Source organism: Barbatula barbatula (genome assembly GCF_947034865.1).
Source record: "Barbatula barbatula genome assembly, chromosome: 17".
Taxonomy (NCBI): Eukaryota; Metazoa; Chordata; class Actinopteri; order Cypriniformes; family Nemacheilidae; genus Barbatula; species Barbatula barbatula.
In genome coordinates, this window is record NC_136780.1 from 9,418,889 (window position 1) to 9,435,939 (window position 17,051).

Below are 17,051 nucleotides of genomic sequence, written 5' to 3' on the forward strand. Positions count from 1 at the left end.
ACAAAACAAAGAACCATGAAATTCTGACTTTATAATTTAAATTAACCAGTTTAAGATAAGCTTTTACTCACACCTGGCTCTGGTTTATCACTGAAACAAAGGCATCTGCACAGACAGTTAGACTCTGTGACCTTCTTTTCATCTGACTCACAAAACTCACGTGAAACGTATCCAGTTGCACCTTTTAAACTTCTCAAGCTTTATATCTTCTGAGGAAAAAACATGTGTAGCATGCCTTGCCTTTCAGTTTAAACGGTATCTGGAGGGTTGTTTGCACATTTGTACATGTCCTTGGCATTTTGGAAAGGTTCCTGTGTGGTTGGGATGCTGTGGTATGATCTCATCTTGTACTGTAAGCAAATATGCCAGCCACGCTTGGACTGGTCAGCCTCAAAAATCTTCCTTTCCATTACTTGTGTTAAAGTTTGTCTGAAAATTATTTTTCCATGTCATACTAGACATGTCAAAGCACTGTTTTTTTGCAACTCGTTCAGATACTGCATCTGCTCAGCCTCTCAAGTGTAAAACAGAGTTTTGATATGAAGATCAATAAGGCTATAACCCCATAATTCCCAGGACTTGTGACGGATGAGGCTATGAGAATTCAATAGTTCTTTTCTCTTTTTAATAAAGTGATCTCATGACAGCTGTGTGGGACCAGAATATGCATTTGATATTCAAAAGATCACTGCTCATATTTTGTGGTAGTTCAGATAAACTTCAATACCTAAGGGAGGAGGTGGGAGGAGCCTGGAGGGACAGGGGGTGGGTCTGCAGGGGCCTGAAGAGTTGCTGGGGACATAACGGGAGGTACAGAGCTACGAGAAACTACATGTCTTGTCAATGCAGAGAGAGAGAGAGAGAGAGAGAAAGTTGATTCTGTTTAAAAGCCAGGAAACATAGCTTATAAGTAGCAAACTCATTCCTCAAGAACAGTTGTTCTCTCTTCTGTTGCATAATGGCCAGACTGTTGTGTTGGTCTTTCTGGTTAAGTTGAGTTCTCAATAACACAGTGAGCTTTAACAATGTTGTCAGATTGGCAGAAGTTAGCGTTCTTATTTACCTTCTGGACTCAACTGGTCCTGAGTTTAGGCACTGGGAATTCACGTCACAGATATTATCAGCGAAACTGCTACACCTGCTTCAATGGATATCATGAATTCAACATGAGACACCCGAGCCCAGGTGAGTGCAATTCCATTTTGCTTTTTATTTAGCCGATGGATCAGAAATATGCTGTGATGAAGCAGAACTTCTGTGAGAGAGTGTTTGAACTGGAATGTGGTGGAACGCATTACTTTAATGACGGTGTCAGACTGGATCAGATCATTGGTAATGTCTTTGCTCTGGCAAATAAGGAGGCTTTATTCAGCACTAGTAATTCACCGTGAAGGAGTGGAGAAGATAATGCCTTCTGTCCACAGTGAACAGATGTCAGATTTGTAACAGACCAACAAAACAAATAATATAGTGGTATTTGTCAATAATTGTAGACGACGATGTTTTGTGTTCACTTTAAGAGACCTGAAATGTAATGTAATATACAGTATACAGTAACTATTATAATGCTAGCATCTTTCTCATTATGAAAGATGAAACCGCTTGTATTTTGACTGCGAGTACACTTTTAAGTGAGCAGTGCAAATATGATAAATCTTTAATTTAGATGGTCAAAATAAGAACTTATTTGATTTGACAGATCTTACTAAAATTAAACATTTTTCCAATAAAGCGATTAAACAATTGGAATTCATGCCAAGATTGTCTTTCTTAACAACTATAAATGACGTTTGACATGCTAAAATAAGGAATAAAGAGGTGACATTTGGCTTCCTCAAAAACTTAGATTCTGCCAGACAATATTCAGGTGAAGAAATGTAGTACTTACGGGTCCTAAAAATAAAGTTACCTATGACCAGTAAGTTGCTCATTGTCGCTTTCCTTCTAAAACCTCACATGTCCAGATTTTATGTTTTTCCGAAAGTGAAAAAAAACCACGGTACTTTTTAAATGATTACACATGTGTTGTCAAAGTCAAATTGTTGACAATCACCTTTAATTCTTCTTATTTGTTGGATATATGCATAACCCAATGACAAACATAAAGGGTGACTAGTAATAATGATTCATGGCAGAAAATAAAAATCACGAAATATGGAGATACAAGGTTTCAGAAGGACATCATTACAGTCATTATTTGATTTGAAATGAAATAAAAAAGTCTACACCTTATTTCCAATATAAGCATGACATATTTTGCAAAGTGAGTTTTGTAGAATTTGTTTTCAGACAGAATTAAGCTACTTACCTTTTTCTGTGTTGTTTTATATAGTCATAATTATTTGGTATGTTTGGAGATCTAAAACTTTTAATCAGAATGTATTTCAGAAAATGTAGATATCTTTTCTAAAGCTCAATGCTGGATTATGGAGAAACGTGTGTTGAAATAAATTGAAACTGTTACATAATCCGTCAACAATGCATATTTTGCTCTTTATTAATGCATTTTGGGTTGGCATTGATATGCCTTCCAACAATGTGGGCGACAGACTTTGATTTTGGCACTTCAGAAGCACACATATTGAAGTCTGCTAAGCATGCTTGATAATCTTTACACAAGCTTGTGGTCTAAATAATAAAGCAACAAGATTAAAGAGTAACAATTGCTTTCCAGCTTCTGTGCATGATATCAAGCCCGATCTTTTCTAAACTCCTAAGCAAAGGCTGGTGATCTCCATCCAATGTTTCTTTTGAAATCGAGGTTATCGTGATAAGTAGTTGCTTTCTAACCTGAGGACCTAAGGGGTTCAAGCTCACATGTGTCATTGATTTTACCTTCCGATTCAATTGCAAAAGGTACACTTCACATAACTGGAGACCTTTGAGGGCCAAGCAACCTAACCTTTGTTGAAGTGGGCAAAATGTGGATTTCCTTATTACCTCACTTACAGGCGACCCTCAGTGGTGATGCACCTCCGCATCAAAATGAATTGCTGATCGATTTTTTCCCAGCATTCTGCTTGATTAATTGCAGGAAAAACTGCAGAGAGCAATTGTGGAGACCTACGGGCTGCTACTGGCTCCACAGCTGAGCTCCCCGGTGAATTTAAAGTCTCGTTTGAAATCTAGCTGTTTATTTAAACACTGCTGCTGTGAATGGGCCATAGTTCTTCCTCTCTCTGTGCTTTGTTGTTGTGTACAGCACTTTTGTAATTGAGGTTCCTTCTGGCTATTCTGGACAGATGGTTTCTATTACCTACACAACAACCGATCATCTCACACAGTGGTGTTTTTGGCTGTTTAACAGATCTGACTTCACTATCATTCCATGCTGTGATGACTCTAAAGTGTACTTGAGTGATGCACACTAAAGTCAAACTTTGAATGAAGCAGAGAGAAGTTCTTCAGATACTAAAATCAGATACCATAAGATGAGCTGATGTTGCTGTGCCAGTGATGGTCAAGCTAAGCTACACAATGCACTCTTAAAAATAAAGTAGCTTACAAGGTTCTGTGAATGGCTTACAAAGTGCCATTCAGTCAAAGGTTCTGTTATGGATGTGGACAGAACCCAAGCGCAGGCAGACATGTGTCGAACAACAAGACTTTATTCCAAAGCAAAACCCTTGATGGGGAAAACAAGAACAAAACAAGACTAAGGTGCAAAGGAAAAACCTCCCACAAGGGGGACAAAACAAACAAAGTCCTTGAAATAACAAATAAACTATAATCCTCAAACTCACAAACCGGAACACTGGTAATCCAAACGATGCCGGACGGACTATGGCATGAACATATAAACAATGAACCGACAAGGGAACAGAGGGAAACTGGGGCTTGATAAAAGGAAACACTAACAAGGACTGATGACACAGGGAGAGTGGCCGCAGTTGACATGGATGAAACACTAAGGGAAAGCTAACAGGAGGATTGCACGAGGCAGGTGAGGGGACTGAAACACTAAGGGAAAGATGGACCAGGGCTGGAGACAAGACTAACACTAATGGACCGCTAACCGGGGAAACAAGGGGGCGGGACTAAAGGACGTGACACCGGAGAGAGAGCATGGCTTCTCAAACCAAAACAATGCTCTTTCTCCACACAAAACACATGGGACTGACATGATCCTGCCACAAGACTCGAAAACCAAGACAAGGAGAGGCAGGATCATGACAGGTTCCATCTCTTTCGTACTTTTTTTATAATCTGAAGAACCTTTTTTCGCTACAAAGAACTTTTTTTGAAACAGAAAGGTTCTTCAGAAGTTAAAGGTTTGGTAACCCTTCAGTATAGGTGGCAATTTTCACTATTAACTAGTTGTTATTATCATGCCTATTATTTGCATATTGGCTGTAATTCAGTACTTATAAAGCACATATTCTGAATGACCATATTCTCCATCCCAAATACACAATACCTAAACCTAACAACTACCTTACTAAGACATAGAAAGCAACAAATTATGAGTTTCTTGGGGGAAAAGTCGTAGTTAATGGCTTGTTAATAGCGAGAGCACGAATCTGCCTTATCTTAAAGAAGACCTGTTACGGCTTTGTCAGTTTGTAGTGTTGTTTATATCACTGCATTGTTCCTTATGTCAGATGACTTGTTTGTTCTAGTGAGATCCAATGTGGATTTCATCTAGCTGTTTGTGAGTACATTCCATCTGCAGTCTGGCGCAGTCCGGCATCAGAAGTGTTCTCTGTCTCGGATTTTTAGTGTTAAATACTTTTTGTCTGTCAAATTCTTTTTGTGCATGTAAATAGTTTGGAACAAACTTTATATTTGAATGCAACTGCAACGATTCAGTTTGTTTGCCCTGTTAGTTTGGTCTTTTATTTTGTATTGAAATTACGGTTCCTGTTTAATGTTTTAGTCTTTGGGAGTTCTTTTGTTCATTGGTTCTTGTTAATTGTTTCTCCCAGGTGTGTCTAGTTATCTTGTTCAGTTCTCAGTGTATTTAAACCTGGGGTAACACTTTATAATAACTTTCATTCATAAATCATTAACAAACATAATATAAAAAATAACTGTGCTAAACTACACTGACCTCAAAAAGGAACTCACCACATGAAACGAATGAACCAGCACAAGACAGATCACAAGGGCATTAAATAAGGGACCAAATCAAGAGGGGAACAGGTGTAGGGCAAGAATCAATAACATGGAAACGAGAGGGCGGGAACAGAGACGAGACCGGAGAGAGCATATGGCAAGCCAAATAAACAATAATTGCCTCTCTCCGCATTAAATATGAGGTTCTGTCATGATCCTGCCACTAAACCAAGAAAAACCTGACATGATATGGCAGAATCATGACAGTAATCAAATCATAGTCATCAAATTGACCCCTGTACACTGTTGACCCCTTAACCAACCCTTAAACACATACCTCTAAACCTGTCCCTAACCTTAGCCATATCATATTATCAAATAATGATCTTTTAATTAGGTATCATTAGGTCATGTTTAATAATTTTATTAGTAAATATTAACAAACACATTATCATGTTTCTAGCTATTTGAATCTATATTAACCAATGATCTGTTAAGCATTATATAATGTTTGTTAATGGTTTATTGATGAAAGTTATTATAAAGTGTTACCAACCCCGGGGTGTTCTTTTCTAGTGTGAGCCGTTGAATGATTGGCCTTGTTCCCAGTGTTCTTTGGAATATTTAAGTACCTTGTTTCTTTGTTCTTTTATTATTTTGTACTTTGTCTTTTTTTTAAATTAATCTTACTGCACGTGGATCCGCTGTCTCGTCTGGCCACTTCTGAGCTCCCTGCCTTGTCCAAGATGGCCACTTCTGAGATCTAAAAATTATTATAAACAGTGTATTCAGTAATGGCTAAAAGTGTTATCCAAATTTGTAGAATTGACATCTTTATTCAAATATTTTATTTTATACAAGATGCATTCAAAATTTGTTGTGTTTGGATTGTGCACTGAAATTCAGCTTTGAGAAGATTTTAGAAAGGCTTGGCAAAAAATGTAACACAACACATTTGCAAATTTGATAAAGACAGCGCAGAACTTTGTTGATTCGATAAAATATACAATTGTAGTCAGTCTACACTTTCTTTGCTGTAAGTTCTTATGCATTTCTTTGTATATTAGAATAAAATCTATATTATGCCGTGGTTTGGCCTAAAAAATGTTTTGTCCTATAAAGTTTGATGTTTTGTCCATTTTGTCCCACATACCTCATATGTTGGTTTAATCTAACCAGAGGTAGCATTAATAGCAAATATTTTACAAATATTCCCCCTTCTCTTTGGATATTATTGTATAAAGACTTTTTGGAATATAATACATCGATTATTAAAACTGGATTTAGTGCCTTCTGGAAAAAAACAGATGGGTGTCTCTCTGGCAACTGCCTGTGCTTGACATCATGGAGTAAGCTTTATACATCTTCAGCATATCATAATAGCCATGAGAGCACATCTTAATCTCCTAACGGCCTGTTGTTTCACATAATCAAAGAGTCTTTATCAAACACAAGTGCCAGGGTCTACTGGTCTAGTTAAATGTCTGGTTTTAAATAGACTCTCTTCAGACGACTCATTGTAATCAGTAGATCCATTGCGGTCTAGTGGACCATCAACATTTTGGTTAGTGGTGTAATTGAATTAGAGAAAGGTTTACCAAAATAAAATACATCCTGCTTACATGAGCTTCAATGAAAGTTGCCTATTAAACATTTACAGGATATTGTTTTAGACTCTGAAATTAACAAAATAAGCTCTGTGATTAACAAAGGTTCATGATGTATACACGTTTTGACAGTCAAGATAATCTTTACAAATTAACACCACATTTGGTAATTTTGAAACCGTAATACAATCATCAGAAGTGAAAAGCTAACACGATGCTAAAGACAGACTACACTTAAAGGTCCCGTCAGTAATATATAGCAGCAAGGTTGCAAATTGCAAACCAACCGTTTAATCCAACCCTCCCTTTTTAAACACTACGACGGCTGACAGAACAGGGCGAATTATGGAAGGGGACCTGTGGTGTATTTAGATAGAGCTAATTCTAAGGTAATAAAAACATAACGCTTCATTGTGTATGCCCTTTATACACCACTTAAGAGATCTTTCAATAGATCATCACAAAAATGACACACTGGACCTTTAAGGTTGCTCGATATCAACGTCACCACCACCAAGCCCCTCACAAATCTTTCAAGCATTATTAAAAATGTGTTGCATAGTAAGTAATCACTCCGTGAATTAATCTGCGTCTACGTTTTAAGTTATTTGTGCCATGTTGCAATATTTGTGAGCTTTATATGCGCAATGGTGTCTAACATCCCGACAAAGGAAGTTGTCACTTTTAGCAACTTGTTAGCAACCGCCGGTTTTATGACACAATAAGGCTTTAAAAAATCACAAGCGGGTTCAAATTGGTGTTTTTTATGTCATAAAATAAAACGTTTGTTTTCCACAGACCTTATTTCGGGCGATTGACCAAAAACCCATTAAAAAACCCCATAGATTTTGGAGCGATGGAACCGGAAGTCCTAAAATGCTAACTCACCTTTGGGTTTTGCATACAAAAATATGTCATCATAGTTGGTCGAATTTGAACTGTTCATTTGTAATAGTCTTCGTTTTTTCGGATTAACATTATTTTTTTTTATTATTGTCCTTTCCATTTAAATTTGTCAATTTTTGCTTTGCATCCAAAAGCTAAAAGTCTTTCTGGCTCTAAAACAACTGCATTTGAATAATTGTGTATCATTTGCACCGGTAATAACTCCTGCCTACAGAATATTGGCCATAGTTGTTATATGCTTTAAGCTGCGGAAATAACCCTTTAGAGTGCTACATTCATTTGTTAAAAAAATAAGGCAATCATCTTCCAAGATAGGTATAAAAAGTTTGATATAAATAATACAGAAGCACTCTTTTCACATGCCGCTTGGTCCAACATTAATTTTAAAATAATCTTTCTTGGAAAAGACATTGGAAACTATGGGATAAGCAGCTCTATATGAAGGGAGTAGTCTATATTGATTATTATAAATTACTTGCATGAACTGTAAATAAAACTGTATATATATTAATAATACCAAACATCAGTCACATATAAGCAGAGGATTTGTTCAAACCGATATAGCATTTAAATCTACTCCATATGAATGCATGCGAGTTCCTCGTGTCCAGCTATTTCTCTTTATATAATATCACTTTAATACTTCAAGCCCCATGTGGTGCATGAGTTATAACACACAGCACAGAGCACATTACTCACTGTCTGACACAGTCCCCAGCTGAACAGCTATTACTGTCTGTCACACAGCAGGACTTCACAGGCCTGGAACAGATCTGAACTCTCTCAGACCATCACTGCGCCTGAACTTCACATTTAACACGATGTGCTTACTCTTACATCTCATTATTAAATACTCCATAAATGTTATTCACTTATAAAATGTATTTGTGTTACTTTCAACTTAGCATACACACAATTGTTGTATGTTTAATTTTGAGCAATTTAAAGCCACATGGCCACATTCATACTCATAATTCTTGTAATACACAATATTTTTTCACTTAATAAGTATTTAAGCAATAATTATCAATTAACATCAACCAATATTAATATAACGCTGTATTTTCAAAATCTCAAAAAACGATTATGGTTGCTATATTTTCAATTGAATTTAATGTCAATGCTTTATACACACACACACTGTACAGTCAATTATGTAAAGAAAGAAAAAAAATAGTTTTCAACTGTCGAAATTGATCATCTCAGTTACTTACTTTTACCTGACCTTCCTTTTGTGGGAACAGCTCTATTCCTGAAGTTACATTAAAGAGAAAATGAACATTCATCATTTATTCACCCTCTTTGACTTTCTTTCTTCTGCAGAACACAAAAGAAGATATTTTGTGGAATGTTGGTAACCAAACAACATTGGCCCCCGTTTTTAACTTCCACTGTATGGACACAAAACCACTGAGACATTTCTCAAAATATCTTCTTTTGTGCTCCACAGAAGAAAGAAAGTCATACAGGTTTTGAATTACATGATGCTAAAATCAGTTTCAGCACTGTGTTTAGGCAACAGTACTTTAAAGGTCAGGCTGACGGCAACACTTTTGGAAGGTCAATAGAGACAACACAGAGAGGTTATTCACAGAGAGAGCTAAAGTAAGTGCTGATTGCTCATTTTCACTCTGGTGATGCATCAACCACATAAGTGCACTTTAAGGTTCCAATAGATTCCTAAAATCATGCTCACTGCTGAGTCAGCGAATGAACCGTGTCTCGTAGCTGTGCCGACTCTTTACTTTGGAAGTCACTAAACTCAGTTAAGAAGAATCTGTAAAGCGACTACGTGGTTTTGTGTCTGCTCTAGAGTAGATGAATTTATTCAGGTTCTTCAAACAGCATAAGGGAAACGACTTATGGTATGTTGTGTTTGCTTAAAGTTAGGTAAAGTTTCGTAAGAACCCAACCACGTTCCAAAGTCTGGTCTCGTGTCTGCTTTTTCCTCCTTAGATATTGATGAGTGCCAGGTACACAACGGAGGCTGCCAGCATAGGTGCGTGAACACCAGAGGGTCCTTCTACTGCGAGTGCAACCCAGGGTTCCGTCTTCACGTTGATGGACGTACCTGCCTCGGTGAGTCATTCGGAGGTCATGAGAGGTCAGTGACAGAGTTGACGGACTGGATTGCCTCCAAGGGTGTAGAGGCTGTAATCATCACAACCTAAGAAAAGTTTGCTTTCACAGAAGGGGGTTCTCTTCAAAGCAGGCAGCTCTGGGAATCAAAGAGCCCCTTGTTTTCCTAGTCGTGGAATTTTCGCTATAGTATTCTGTACTGTACAGACCTTGTCATTTTGAGTTTGTGATGGACTTTGGAGATAGACCAACGTCTCTGTCCATTGGACTCAACTGTTCGCTTTCCAGGCCCTGTTAACTGTTAAACTGTCACGATCATCTATTCAAATGTGAATATGATGTATAAAGTGTCAGATTAAACCCAGAAATTGTCTTTTGTGAACATAAAGAATTATTTTTTTACAGTTTTGGTTATCTCTAAACGTTTGATGTTGTATTTTCACTTTTTTTTACAAGCAACCAAGAGCATATCATCGCTGTTCTTTCGAAACCTTGGTTGTCCAAACATGCTGTATTTTAGGAAATGGAAAAAACACTGTACTTAAATGATTAAAAACTTTTTACTTTACTTTTTAATACTTTACACACTTTTTATTGGTATTTGCAAAACCCAATGACAAATTAAGACTGATTAACAATAATTTATGGCAAATTGCAGTATTTTTTATATATATTATATATTTCTACAGCATTTTATGTGAAATCCCTGTAAAGTAAAAGAGTATTTGTTTAAATTACAGTTTTTTTACAGTGTTGGATTACCACAGTTTATAAACCACTGTTTGGAAACGCAAGCAAAACCATACATTGCAAAAATGCTAATCTACAAGACTACCATAATATCTACAAAAATTTCATGTGACATTGGATAGCATGCTGCAGATGCTGTGGATAGAGTTGAACTTGTAATAAACATGGAAAATTCCTTTAAATTCCCAACAAATGCTGTTTATATTCTATTATGAATAGTTGCTTGGGAGTTCCACGTCCTGAAAACTGACCATCTGTTTACTTTTTGGAGAATCTAATACAGTAGCTGCGCAGGTAAGTGTGTGTTTCCGCTAAATCAGATCTTTACCCTCCCAGAAGTCTATTCAGCATCCTGGATCATTCTTCAGTGTTTTCCAACACCAATCTAACTCTTCTTCAAAACCACAACCGAAACCAACTCTGAGTAGGAAGGAACGTGAAGCTGTACCAGAATAAACCAAAAACAGATGCTCATTGATTAATTATGGGTTCATTCAGGAACTTTTGGTTTTGGTAAAAGTCCTTTGAGCCGGTAATCCAACTGATATCTCATTCCAGAAGCTTTTTAAATTGTGACTTGTGAAATTGAGATTTCTATTAGCTTTATCTTTGTCTAGTCTAGAAACGCTGTCATCATAATTTGAAACGTAAAGATTTGTCTTCCCAAAAGATACAGTTTCAACAAATAGTCACTATTCTTTGCAGATTTATTTGGCAAGTGTCAGAAGTGACATTTTTAAAGCTGTTTTTGGAGCATGTGCATACTGTATGCAAGGGTTTCTGAGGACAGACTTCACATCGAGTTTGACTGATACACTGACATGACAGTATGTATAAATAGTCTGCGTACTGATATACATTATAGTCTGCTTTAATATCCAACAGCTATGCAGCCAATGGCCCGATTTGATAAGATTTGTTACGTATGAAGGCATATCCTCCCTGTGAAAGTGAGACTGTAGCTCTGGTTGCCATATATATATATATCCCCATGTGATGGTCTGTTTACTGTACTCTGTGTTTACCTGGAGCTGAACTTTATCTGACCCCGTTTGATGAAAGAGGTGATTGAACGTTCCCAGAAACTCTGTCTAGTTCAGAAAGGGGGCGGAGGAGACCCATTAAAAGGACTCTGACACTCAATGTCTGGCACATAGAGATAATGAAAATGTGTGTTTTAGTCTATAATCTGCTATTTTAAATCATAGCTAGAAATTGTAGAAACGAAAAACCCAACCATCTTTCAAAATGCTTGGTTATTTGCAGCGTTGGGTCAAAAGGGCCAAACCCGACTGTTGCGGTAAATGTTCATATTTTACCCAACAATGAGTTTAAAAACAACAATATATAGGTCCCAACAGTTGGGTATGTACCTGTTTGAAAATAAACCAGCATTTTTTAGAGCGATCACCACATGTTAAATTCCGTTTTAATGGTGCAGAACAAAGCTTTTTAGTAGTTCTTTGGTGAATATTGTGATTGGTTTCTGTCCTGAGATGGATTTCCTCTTTGAAAAACAGAAGATCTATGATGCCTTACATCACACACCAAACACTTGACTATTTGTTTTTCATGTGAACCTCATTGTTAGTCTTCCAAAAATGGTCTATTTGCGGTGAACTGATTTCAGTCATTTGTTCAGTTTTATATATTATTGTGTGGTATTGTTGATGTGGATTATTATTGTGAACAACGTTATTGTTTACAGGAACATTCAATCAGTATTTCACATTTTATACTGGTATTTACAATAAATTCTTATAAAGTAGGATAGAATAAAGTCACCATGTTTCTTGTTGGATAGCTTTTTCAGTCACAATGGAAAAAAGTCATCTAAATAATAAAAAATAAAGGTGCTTAAAAGGTTCTTCACTGTGATATCATAGAAGAACCATTTTCGGTTCCACAAAGAATCATTCAGTCGAAGATTCTTTAAAAAAACATCTATTTTTTACATTTTTATAATATGAGGAACTTGATGTTACCAGTCATTGGAAAAAATTTTAATTGTTGAATTTCTTATTGAAATCTTTACGTTACATAATTATTATGTAGACTGTTACATTAAAAATAAGATCCAGAGGCGATAACTGTTACAGTTATAAGCACCCAACGAAGGCCATACATGTGCTCAGATTGAACCAAGCCAATACCACATCATATAAATAAAATGTATTGACTTCAAATGAAGCAATTAGCCCTGAATAAACTCAGCTGTGGTGGAAGCTGTGGAGTGCTTCTCCTCCGCAGGACTGGGATCTCTGGTTATGACATGAGGAATGTACGTTCTCTAAATATGTTTTGTTTTGGTACAAACCAACGGGTCTCTGTCAGAGCTCAAATTAATGAAGAATATGACCATTTAACACGGCAATGATCCAAAGGACACATTTAAATGAACCATACAAACATGTCCTGGAATGGTCTTACTCAGAGGACATGCTTCACTTCCAGGCTCTAACAAATTTGAGAATTTACCCACATCGGGTGTGCACTGGAGGACCTTTCACAAGGTCTCTTCTGAAAAGAGAAGTGGAATAAAACCATAAAATCCAGATGTTTTGGGTTGATAGAGTCCAATCCAAACAGAATTACTGATGTAATTTAAGCCAAAGGTGCTACCATGAAATACAATATGAACTGTGTGCTCTTATGAAAACAAAGTACTGGCAGTTAATTATTTTCCTCAGAAATTAAACATTTATTTTGCAACTAAATATCTTAGATGTAGATCTTATTAAAGAACAAAAACTCTTTGACAGAATATGTAGAATTTAATTAAAAGCACTTACTAAAACACTGAATGTAATTGGCTTTTAGCTTTCGCTTTAGGAGTGTTTGTCTTCGGCCTTTGGTAATAACGGTGATTTCTTCTGCCTTCAGCTGTCCTCTCATGCGCAGTGAATAATGGAGGATGTGAGCAGGAATGTGTTCAGCTTTCCTCTGTTCACTTCCAGTGTCGTTGTAGACGCGGCCACCAGCTCACCGCCGACAGCAAGCGCTGCAGACGTGAGTCCTGCTCTTCTTCTTATTTAGTTCAAGTTAAACTTTAGACATCTGAGAATGGTTGACCTGAATGAATTCAGAAGTGTGTTCAGTAGACAGTCGGGATAATGAAATGAGCCAAAAAAGATTCCAGCTGAAACACTGTAAAAAAAAGTTTTATGAACCTTAGAATGAATTTGTTTGCTTTTTAATAACGGTAAAGTTCAAACAGTAGCACCGTACTTACTTAACATGAGGTTGACCTTAATGGTGGGTTAAACTAAGGGTTCCAGTTTCAGTAGTTCTCTAGATTTTAAGTGAAGCTAGTGTCAATATTTTAAACTGTGCACTTTGGCCAGTTTCAAACAATGGTTTTCACTAAATAGTACTAACATTATTCACACAACGGCATCATCTTCTTGGCAAACCCACTGTCGGTTCCAACGTGCCTGCCAAAATTCACAGTATTCACTTCTGCCTGCCCCAAAGATCCAATGTCCTGACATTCACCAGAGACAATTGCTCCCCTGTGAAGTGTATGTTAGGTGAAGACAAGCAGTAAAGAGAGAAGATGTGTATCCCAGTGTGTAACTAATTTCTTTAAGATGGTGACATGCATCCCATTAAAGTGAAGGGTGGAGTAGTGCACTTCAGTTAATGGATTATTGTGTCATTTTATTTTTGTGATTTTAAATGGGTCCACAGGATACATTTCTTCTACATTTTCTACACATTTAAAATGGAAGTAAGTCAACTCTACAAATCTACAAACAGACCCCAGTTTATTCATCCAAGTGTGCTGTTTATGGCAGATGGAGTACATCATAAGATTATTGTTTTTTCTGTGTTTACTTTGGTTAAAAAATACATTTTTACCCCATTTTTACACTAATGTTTTCATGAATCTTTTTTCAAACGTTTCAAAAATTCAGTTGGCGGAAATGATCAGGCATAGGACAATTATGCAACAAATGTAAAGATATTATCTTAATATTTATAATACGGGACCAAAAATCCCCCAATTGAATTCATTTCTTTTTTCTTTATTAAAATTTTGGTAAATATACACTGTATATGTGTTTTGACTGTGCAGTATGTAAAAACAGCCATTATATCAATGTGACAAACAAACTTTCATGTTTAGAAAACAAAAATAAGCATCTGAAAAAAGACGCCACCGTCATCTGATTTGGGAACCAAATTCGGACTGTTTCTATTCTACACTAAGCTTGACAAGTCAGATGAAGCCTGTAGGAGTTGTTTGTGTATTGATAATACGTGTTTTCATGAGAGATAGACAGTAATGACTAATGAGATCCGACATGTGTTTCAGTGAGGAACCCATGTGCAGAGCGGAACGGCGACTGCATGCATTTATGCCACGGCGATGGCGGTCAAGCTGCGTGTGGCTGTCACCAAGGATTCGCGCTGGCCTCGGATCAGAAGAGCTGTCAAGGTAAATGCCTGTGACAGCAACACTGAAAGAATCTTCATGGTAGAGTTCAGTTTCGCTGTCATGGAAAGTATGGTTTCACATCCTGTTTCATTCTCACGGTATACTGTTAAAGCAGAGAAGAGTAAAGCACTGTGTTTAATCACGGGAAAGCTGAGATTTGTGGAACGTTTCTTGTTTTCTAAACACTGGCCAGTGTTGGTCAGAGACACTGAGCAGAGCTTTCCACTCTGACAGAACCACTGTTGCACTTAACACATGAGGAAACCTTTGGGTGGGCGTTGCAATCATCGAGGTTCATTCATGCGATTATATCAATCTCTTCTGTTTGTCAGATTGAGAGGGACTCAAGCCCAGGGAACTTGAAGATATATGTGACATTAGATATCTGTGAATACAGAATAAAAGTCTATCATGGGTGTGTTGCAGATGTGGATGAGTGTGAAACCGGTCAGGCGGTATGCGCTCATAGTTGCCGAAACACGCCGGGTTCTTTCTCCTGTGTCTGCAGTCCTGGATATGAGCTGGGCTCTGATAGCAGGAAATGCTACCGTGAGTTACTTTTTACCATTTGGTTGCTTCCGTTCTTCAACATATCTACATTTATGCATAAGAAATAGAGAGTGAATTTACATTTTACGTTGAACTATACCTTTATTACTCGATAAGATGCTGAAACATCCTTCTTTATAGCACAGTGTTTACATTTGTTCTAACACATGACTAACATGTTGTTTGCCTTTGAATAAGAGACTTTTACTGTGACATCTTAAAATGTGAATACTTTTCGGGCCTCCTTATGTTAAATGTTTGCTAAAGAGTGTTTATATGACTGTTGTTCTGCATGCATTCTTTCCTGCAGGTATTGAAATGGAGATTGTTAACAGTTGTGAATCTGATAATGGCGGCTGCTCACATCACTGTCAGCACGGCACAACTGGACCAGTATGCAGCTGTAATCAGGGTTATCAGCTCGATGAAGACCTCAAAACCTGCGTGGGTCAGTACTGCTGTTTTATATGTTATTTATTTGTATATTTGTTTTATATATACAGTAGGGCCTATACTGTATACTTGGATTCATTGTGATCCCAGCTGGACTGATAAAATAAGATCATTAGTCCGCAAATATAAACAGCTGCTTCCTGTTAAAACACATGTCTACCAGATGCATCTTAGCCTTTTTATTAGAACATGTGTTGTTCTGCCTGAAGTTTTTTGTTCTCAGAATAATTACCCCTCGCCATAACTGAAAATATGTAAGTGCTCGTGGCCTCACTTCCTGTAAATGTGACTGAACATATGGGATGAATTTCAAATGGCATTTTTTTATGCCATTGAAGGGGGCACTGCTTGTGGGGTCGTCCTCAATGAAAAGGAAACAAAATCCCTCACCAAAGAGCGTTACAATGTTAACTTTAGTCATCACTTGATGCAGATACTGTATAATTTCCTCCAAACCCTGAGGTAATTGAAGTTGTGGTAACACTTTACAATATGGTCGTATTTGTTAACATTAGTAAAAGCATATTTACGCATAACATAAATTTAACAATCAGCAATATAGTTTTTCAGCATGCTAGTGCAACAACAATCAAAAGACATATGGCATCATGTAGGTGAACATATGCTGTAATGCCCACAAAAAAACCTTAAATTAAATAACTACATAATAAGTACATGATCACTTTCATATGGAATTATTTCATTCATGAAAAGAGTTTGTGTGTTTTAGACCTGGAGGAATGTGAGGAAGGGACATCATGCTGTGAGCAGGACTGCACAAACTATCCCGGAGGTTATGAGTGCTACTGCAGGGCGGGATACAGACTCAACTCAGATGGCTGTGGATGTGATGGTGCGGTACTCGTATATTCTATTTACTACAATATCGGATTTGCTGTAACAGTGTGAATTATGCGTTTCTGTATCAAAGCACAAAAAAATGCAGCAGCGGTTATCAGAATTCAGTCATGTTTTCTAAAATGTTTTCTGCTTGCGTGTAGATGTGGATGAGTGTCTGTTTGATAATGGAGGATGTGAGCACACCTGCCAGAACACCGCCGGCTCTTATCAATGCTTCTGTCGTTTTGGAAACCGTTTGGCTGAGGATAGGAGCTCATGTGTTCGTAAGTTCACTTGTTCGCTAAGTGTTCATTCGATTTGCACAACTAACAGGAAACAATTGATCATGTCAATATTTCCCTTTGTTCTCT

General features: G+C 37.2%; 1 protein-coding gene across 4 annotated transcripts in view; it reads left to right on the forward strand.

Moving 5' to 3' along the window:
- The first annotated feature begins 807 nt into the window (after positions 1–807).
- The window catches only part of megf6a (multiple EGF-like-domains 6a), a 28,978-nt gene continuing 12,734 nt past the window's right edge, over positions 808–17,051 (forward strand). For 3 of the 4 annotated variants that reach the window (XM_079478698.1, XM_079478699.1, XM_079478700.1), the window contains exons 1-8: positions 808–1,185; positions 9,525–9,647; positions 13,281–13,406; positions 14,716–14,838; positions 15,265–15,387; positions 15,698–15,835; positions 16,571–16,693; positions 16,842–16,964. In XM_079478698.1, the coding sequence (XP_079334824.1) occupies positions 1,026–1,185; positions 9,525–9,647; positions 13,281–13,406; positions 14,716–14,838; positions 15,265–15,387; positions 15,698–15,835; positions 16,571–16,693; positions 16,842–16,964 (1,039 nt within the window). In that variant the 5' untranslated portion in view covers positions 808–1,025. Of the gene's footprint in view, positions 1,186–9,524; positions 9,648–13,280; positions 13,407–14,087; positions 14,128–14,715; positions 14,839–15,264; positions 15,388–15,697; positions 15,836–16,570; positions 16,694–16,841; positions 16,965–17,051 lie in introns of those variants that run through there. The other variant, XM_079478701.1, reaches the window with a different exon arrangement.